This window comes from Marmota marmota, unplaced genomic scaffold (genome assembly GCF_001458135.2).
Source record: "Marmota marmota marmota unplaced genomic scaffold, marMar, whole genome shotgun sequence".
Classification (NCBI taxonomy): Eukaryota; Metazoa; Chordata; class Mammalia; order Rodentia; family Sciuridae; genus Marmota; species Marmota marmota.
In genome coordinates this window covers 3612778-3620484 of record NW_026000138.1, presented here as the reverse complement: position 1 = coordinate 3620484, position 7707 = coordinate 3612778, and the positions used below count along the sequence as shown (strand labels likewise).

At 56.1% G+C, this 7707-nt stretch overlaps 2 protein-coding genes across 4 annotated transcripts in view; one reads left to right on the top strand and one right to left on the bottom strand.

Moving 5' to 3' along the window:
* Positions 1–5232, top strand: part of Myl2 (myosin light chain 2) — a 7183-nt gene extending 1951 nt beyond the window's left edge. The window contains exons 3-7 of one of the 2 annotated variants that reach the window (XM_048785594.1): positions 1680–1755; positions 2643–2747; positions 3324–3402; positions 3485–3533; positions 4933–5232. In XM_048785594.1, coding sequence (XP_048641551.1) covers positions 1680–1755; positions 2643–2747; positions 3324–3402; positions 3485–3533; positions 4933–4989 — 366 coding nt within the window. In that variant the 3' untranslated portion in view covers positions 4990–5232. The remainder of the gene's footprint in view (positions 1–1679; positions 1756–2642; positions 2748–3323; positions 3403–3484; positions 3534–4932) is intronic. The other variant, XM_015502510.2, reaches the window with a different exon arrangement.
* Positions 5042–7707, bottom strand: part of Ccdc63 (coiled-coil domain containing 63) — a 43466-nt gene continuing 40800 nt past the window's right edge. For both annotated transcript variants that reach the window (XM_015502509.2, XM_048785595.1), the window contains one exon: positions 5042–6970. In XM_015502509.2, coding sequence (XP_015357995.2) covers positions 6843–6970 — 128 coding nt within the window. In that variant the 3' untranslated portion in view covers positions 5042–6842. The remainder of the gene's footprint in view (positions 6971–7707) is intronic.

Below are 7707 nucleotides of genomic sequence, written 5' to 3'. Positions count from 1 at the left end.
GGAGGGGGAGGAGGGAGGGGGAGGAGGGGGAGAGAAAGCGAGCAGAGCTGCTGGGGCAAACCCCAGTCCAGAATCCTATACTACGAATCCCTGTCCCCACGGCCCCAAGAAGTAACTGCCTTTCCCCCACATTTCCATCAATATTGGGTAATTAGATAGCAATAGTCAACTTTTTTTCCAACCTGAGAGGGAAAAGCAGCATGTTCTGAGCTTTAAAACCTACAGTCTTTGCAAAATGTGTCCTTTTTAGTTATGTGCACCACCAGGGTGCACCCTGACATTATCACAAAAGCAGGGAACCCAGCCCAGCCGCTTCAACTCTGTCCAGCACCACCCCACACACCCCTCTTAATCCGTTTAGTTTCTTTTCTTTTTTAATCAGTGTCCCATGTGCCACACCCTCGATGCACATACCCAGCTTCAGTTGGATCCTCCCTCCTCAGTCCCTTTGTCTCCTCCACTGACTTTCCCTCTGTTTTGATGAAATTCCCTCTCTGTTTCTTTTTATATACCCCCACCCCCACCCCACCCCCCATTCTATGTACAGTCTGATGACGGAGCACCAGCTCCGTTGGACGTGTGGTCCCACCGTGGGGACTACTAAGCAAACCTCAGGACAGTCGGGCAGGACGCAGCCACTGCCCACGGGCTGAGAAGGACAGAGTGCATTAATGTCCAGCAGCAGTGAGGGTTCACACTGGGCCAACCACACGCCCACTTGGCCCTGGGGAGGGAACATGCTGAGAGACCAGGTTGGGGCTCGCAGACAGGTGCATTCAGATTTGCTGGCAGGCCGGTCCCATGGGCCACCAGGAAAAGAGGGATACAGTGCCACCATCCAGGGGCAAGGCCACCCCCAGCTCCGTCTCCCCACCCTGCCCCACCCTGGGCTGAGGTCAGCTGCTGGGGGGGGGCGGGCACAGCAGGTGCAAATACTTCCAGAAACCAGCTGTAGCAAAGCACTCAAAAAGTGTACCCTGAAGCCCCATTTGTGACATGCCTGAGCGTTTACAGAGCTCTGGGCGTCTCCCTGGGGTCAGCTGGGGAGGTGACCGGCCTACCCTGCTTTACAGATGGCCCAGGCATGGGAGCGGGGAGACCACATGAGACTCCAGGATTTCACCTAAAAAAAAACCCCAGCAGTTTCATGGAGGTGTAATTCACATATCAGGATGTTGGCCTCTTCAGGTGAAGGGTGCCATTCGTGTTTTTTTGTTTTTTTTAAGAGAGAGAGAGAGAGAATTTTTTAATATTTATTTTTTAGTTTTCGGTGGACACAACAACTTTATTTTATTTTTAAATATCTTTTTTTTTAAGAGAGAGAGAATTTTTATTTATTTATTTTTTTAGTTTTTGGCGGACACAACATCTTTGTTTGTATGTGGTGCTGAGAATCGAACCCGGGCCACATGCATGCCAGGCCAGCGTGCTACCGCTTGAGCCACATCCCCAGCCCTCATTCGTGGTTTTTATTAAGGTCAGGAGGTTTCCACTGTCACTGCTCTCCAATGGCAGGACACTCCCATCACCCTCAAAAGAACCTCAGTCCTGTGAGCAGCCCCTCCCACCTGCCCCCTGTGGCTGTGCCTGGGCTGAGTGCAGAAGATCCCAGAAGCCTGGGTGCCCCAACCCTCAGCCCAGCCTCCTGGACTGACCAGCCGGTCCCTTCCCTTCCACAGGCCTTCACCATCATGGACCAGAACAGGGATGGCTTCATTGACAAGAACGATCTGAGGGACACTTTTGCCGCCCTTGGTATGTCACCTGCCAGCCACTGGCAGGTCCCTTGTCCCATAGCCCCCGGGTGGGAGGGGAGACCCTCAGAAAAAGCCAACAGCTTGTCCTTTCCCAAAGAAAGACGGCGCCACAACTGACCTTCAGACAACTTCAGAGGAGGGGACAGACGCTTTCCCACACCTTTCAGTTTTCTTAGGAGCAGCTCCGGCGCGGCCAGCTCTCACTAGAAAGCAGACATTCTGCAAAACATACGGGAGAGGACGACGGTCCCCCGAAAGGCCACATTCCGCATTAACCTTTCAGTTTCTCTCTTGGAGTCTTTCTAGGCATATCTGTTGTTTTTTTCAAATAACTGGGATCGTTCTATTCTGGACTCAGCTTTATTTAACATCTCGAGGGTGTGATTGGGAGAGCACGGAGCTTCTTTCAAAATATACGTGTCCAATCTGCCACCCCCACCCACCGCCACCGATCCCTATCCTCAGAACTCAGGGTCACCGCGAATAGCTACCCTAGCTTTTTATATCTAAAACAGAGACGGTCGCCAGGGGCAGCTTGTTCTTATTTGCATAGGGGGTTATAAAGGCATCAGCAGGACCAAGAGCAGGTGTGTCAGAATCTCTGAGACCCACTGAGATCCTGTCTCAAAAAAATAAGGACAGAAAGGGCTGGGGATGCGGCTCAGGGGTAAAGTGCCCCTGGGTTCAGTCCCCAGAACCAGCCCGTCCCCCCACGGGCTGTGGGGCTGCGCCTGGCTGTCCAGCCCGTGGGGAGCATCTCCCCAGGGAACTCTGGCCCCGTCCTCCCCATTTCTGACTGTCTCTGGAGGAGATTCCTTGAGGCACAATGACAAATGTCAGCCGCTGTCCCTCTGCCAGCACTGAGGCCCCGTGTCCCCACTGCAGGGCGTGTGAACGTGAAGAACGAGGAAATCGATGAAATGATCAAGGAGGCCCCGGGGCCCATTAACTTCACCGTGTTCCTGACAATGTTTGGGGAGAAACTCAAGGGTAGGCCTGTGCGCATGCTCCTGTGTGTGTGTGTGTGTGTGTGTGCACGCATGCATGTGCTCATGTGTGTGCCTCTTAGCATGTCTTCGGCTCTGGGTGTCAATTTAAGCACTAGATGGACAGGGCTGGGAGAAAGTGGGCAGCTCCCAAGGACGCACCAGGGAACTGGAGGGAAAACAGGATAGAAATGTCAGCTGTCGTCCCTCCAAGGCTCATGCTAAGCACTTGGGTGCCTTACCTCATTGAGCAGCACCTAGGATGTAGGTTTCACTCTTTTCCCCCATCTGTGGGTGGGAAACCTAGGCTCAGAGACAGAAAGTCACTTGCCTGAGGCCACACAGCTAGCAGGATTCAGAGTCAAGACCCACATCTTTCTGAAACCTAGATCAAACTTGACCTGCAGTTAGTTCAGACACACCTGGCCTCTCAGCCCTCTTTCAAAACCCCAGGCTCAGTGCCCAGAGGAAGGAAGGGTCTCCTCCTAGCTAGGCATGCAGGCTTGCTCTGGCCCCTCCATCTCGGAAGGGTCTTGGGCCCTGCGTCCTGGGTGCCACGGGGCCCTGTTCTCCATTTCAGGGGCGGACCCCGAGGAGACCATCCTCAACGCATTCAAGGTGTTCGACCCGGAAGGCAAAGGGGTGCTGAAGGCCGACTAGTGAGTGGCTTCCCCAGGGGGCGGGTGGCGCCTGCTCTCCTTGCCCCCACCTGGCACCTACACCTCTGTCCTCTCTCTGCAGCGTGCGGGAGATGCTGACCACACAGGCAGAGAGGTTCTCCAAGGAGGAGGTAGGGTCCTTCAGACACTCCCTCCCACCCAGCGCCTGGTCCTCCCAGGGGCTCTGTCTCCGCTGAATCACCCGTCCCAGAGAGCGAGAGGGAGGGAGCCCTGGCCGCATTCATTCTCTCAGTCACTCTGTGAGGATCAGGATCATTGTCATTTTACAGATGAGGAAACTGAGGCCTGGGGAAGTAAGTCACTTGTCTAAAATGACAATGTTAATGGTGAATGCCAGAGCGGGTACCCACACCCAGGCCTGTCTGACTCCAGGTCCTGCCTTCCCCACATGCACTGAGACACCGTGAGAGCGCCCATTTACTGTGCCCTGAAGGGCCATCATGGACTGTCGGGCAACCTGAGCACTGATCAACACCCCCCCACACCGCACCTTCCTTCCTACAGGCATCCTAGATCAGGCTGTTGTTGCACACATTTCCCAGCAGGTGGCAGTAGTGAGTCCAGAAGAAGGGACTCTAGCTAATTTGCCAAAAGGTCCTCAAGGAGCAACTGTCATGTGAACATTAATAAGGAGCCTTAAGGAGTCCATTTAAAGTAGCCACCTTGAGGCCTCTGGGGCCCGTGTCCATCAAGTTCCCCATTTTGCTCAAAATTCTATTTACATTTTACCTACAAAACTCAAGCGATGAAAAGAGCGTCCTTCACCTCCCATCGGATGGGAGACCTGGGACAAGCTCCTTAACCTTTGTGCCTCGGTTTCTTCATCCGTAAGGTGGAAACAAGAGTGGAACGAACCTCGAGGTATTCTGTGAGGCTCAAACAGGCAGAAAGGAAAGCTCGGCTCTGGGACTGGGCGGCACCAGCATCAGCTGTATCAAGCGAACCAGTGACGCTTGCTAAGTGGGAAATCTAGTGTTTAGGACAGATCTAGAGTCCTAGTTTCCTTTGAAGACTCCGGCTTCTTGCCCGCGCGGCCACCCTCAGCTGGCCCACTGCGCACCCCCACTTAGCCACAGACCCCACCAGGTGTAGGCTCCCTCATGTGACCCACCTGGCCCCTGAAGGGTCGCTGATCCCTCTGCTCCCCATGGGGGCTGGGTGTCCAGGAACGTCCCAGCAGCTCGTCCACTTGGGGGGCTGGGGTCAGCACCTGAGGAGGGAGGAAGGTGTGAGCTGAGATTCAGGGTCAGAGAGGGTCTCTACCTGGGACCTCCCTGCTGTGGGTCCGGCTTGGGCACAAGGCTGAGCCTTCACCCCCACACCAGGCCCCGGTGAGCTGCCCTAGAGCTGGCATGGCCTCGGGAGAGGGGACTCTGCACAGCGGCAGCTGGACCCCAAGCCCCAGCCTCGGGGGAGGCCAGGATGGCCATCCCACACCCCTGCAACCAGGGGCCTCTGCATCCGGGCCACGAGCCCCTCACCTAGCTCCAGCCCCTCTGTCTTGTTCAGCATCTTGCTGGTGTTTGCAGATCGACCAGATGTTCACGGCCTTCCCCCCTGACGTGACGGGCAACCTGGACTACAAGAACCTGGTGCACATCATCACCCACGGGGAGGAGAAGGACTGAAGCGGGCCGGCCACCTGGGCTCCCGGTCTCCTTCCCAGTCAGCCTCTACCCTGCCTGGCCTCCACCCTGCCCCGCCTCCGTCTCCATCTGGATACTTACAGGTGACCACGTGGCCACACAGCCTGCAGCTGGAAATCCATCCCGAGGCCAAGTTCAAATAAACAGGAGCTTGTGTGCTGGTCATGACGTTCCTCAGACAGAAGCGCCTTGGGAAAGGAGGGCCCTTTGCTGATCTGCACAAAGGCGGCATATGAGCTAGTGCTGACCCTTTTGTCCTTATCTTGAATCTTAGTGACTCTTTATTTGAGATAGACCTTTGCATTCACTTAGGACTGTCCCAATCAAGGGCCTATTAACTGGATACCACAGCCCTTGCTTCCCAACAGCTCAAGTGTTCATAGAGCCCGGCTTCATGACACCCTTCCTTTGGGAACGCCATGGGGATCGTCTCCCAGAGGCTGCAATGGGCCCCGTGAGAGTGAAGAGGGCTAAGAACATGGCTCACCAGGCAAAAATCGTGCCTGTTAACCATAAGAGGGCCATTTCAGGTCAGATAAAGTACAAGTTGTACTTCTCTCCTAGCAAATTGGGGGAGGGGGGCTGATCTCTGCTCCTGTCTGGAGCCCAGGCCTGGGCTTGAGTTGACTCATGTTGAAGCACTCAGGTCTATTATGGCTGCAAGAATCCAAACTTAAGAAACAACTGGGTTCACAAAACCAGTAAGTCCAAGGACTTCAGGCACAGCTGCCTCCAGGAACTCAAACAATGCACCCAACCCTGTGGCGGCCTCCCCACAGCTCTTTCTTGTAGGTTGCTCTGCTCTCAGTGATGGCAAAATGGCTCTCAGCAGCTCCCAGCTCTTCTACCTACTCGGCAAACTTCTGTCTTCCCAGCCTCACACAAGTATTGAATAGGTCCTTCCTGGGGTCTCTCTGGGGTACCTGATCCAACCCTGAGCTAACTGCTGGGGATTGGCCAGTGCAGTGCTCTGATTGGCAGGCCTGGGTCACCTGATCAGCCCTCTGCCCTCGTGGCCTGAGGATGGGGGGACAACTCCCCCAAGGACCACAGAGGAGAAGGGAAGGGGGTTCCCAGGGAGGGAATCCCCAAGAATCAGGACAAGGCCTGGGTGAATGGTGACAAAGCAGCAAAGATCCCCGCTTGTGAGACAGTGGAGCTGGGGACACGTACAGGGAACAAAGGGTCCCGGAGGCTGGAGGAGCCAGGTGGGACTGTCCCTGCAGCTCCTGATGTCACCCTGGATGCTGGGAGCTGGGGCCACCTACAAAGCCATCCAGTGCTGGGGGTGGGGCAGGACCCAGGGCATTCAGGGCCTGTGTCAGCCCACACCCTGCCCCAGTGTGTCCCCCATGACCTCCCAGTCCTTCCAGAGAACCTGTGCTGGGCCCCTGCAGGGACAGGCAGCCCCCGTGGCTCAGCTCACCCAGGAAGGCAGAGGGTGGCTCAGGCAGGACAACCGGGATGGGGCTGTGAAGTGACAGCTGACCGGGGAGAGGGACAGAGAGGTGTGCACACGGGCGCACAGCCCCTGACATGGGCATGGAGCCCCGGATTGGAGACTCATGGGCGACACACAGGCCGGCCCCCTGCTGCGCCTCTGGCCACCTGCTCGAAGGTCCACGGCAGCACTGACCCCTGGTCCCTCTCCTGCGGCGGCCCTGGGACCGGGCCTTCTCACCCCCACCTGCCTGGGCCCAGTGCCCGCTCCCTCAGCAGCCGAGAAGGAGAAGGCACTGAGGCATCGAGGCACTGAGGTTAGGAACAAAACCTTTATTCTTTCGGTTGGTTGCGCCGGCCTCGGGCTTTGCTTGGTGAGGCTGTGGGCCCGCCAACTTCCTTCTGGGCATAACTGTCCAGCACCAGCTGCCGCAGGCTGCCGTGATCCAGGGGCTGCTCCACTGCAGAGGGGGAACACTTATGAGCAGGTGGCTCTGCCCTGCTCACGGGCACCTGAGGCAAGGAGACCCGAGCCTGGCTGGGTACCTCTACAACACTGGGGGGTGGGGCGTGAGAATCCTCAGGGCTGGGAAGGGAACCACTGGCAGAGGTTGCTTCCAGGGATGTCCAGACAATCACTGTTTCTCCTCCCGGATAAGAATGTCAAGGGTGTTTGGTTAATATCAAAGAGACAAGGCTGTGATGTGCAGTTGTTCAGGATATGCACTGCACAAAGAGGCCAGGGGTGAGTGGAGGGGCTGAAAGTCAACTCCTATTTGATTGCCAGGTCATGTCTATTCAGAAGGGCACCTTTCCCAAATTAACCTGCCCACAAGTGGCACCCCTTCTAATCCACACCCATGGTGCAGCCACACTCCCTTGGACAGAAGAAAAGACCTCATCTGTGAGTCCCTGACAGTACACTGAGGCGGAGGGATGGAAAGACCAGCCTCAGCAACTCAGCCGGCCCCTGTCTCAAAATGTAAAGGGCTGGAGGAGGAGCTCAGTGGTAGAGCGCCCCTGGGTCCAAACCCCCCCCCCCGCCCACAACAAACAGACAGAATTGTTAAAATTAGATGCAAAGCACTCCACAACCCACCACCAGAGACACTCCACACTCCCGAGGTGGCCCGCCGGCTTATGTACCCACTTGACTTTGATGACCTAGAGGCCTCCCTCCTCCTCCTCTCTCCTCTCC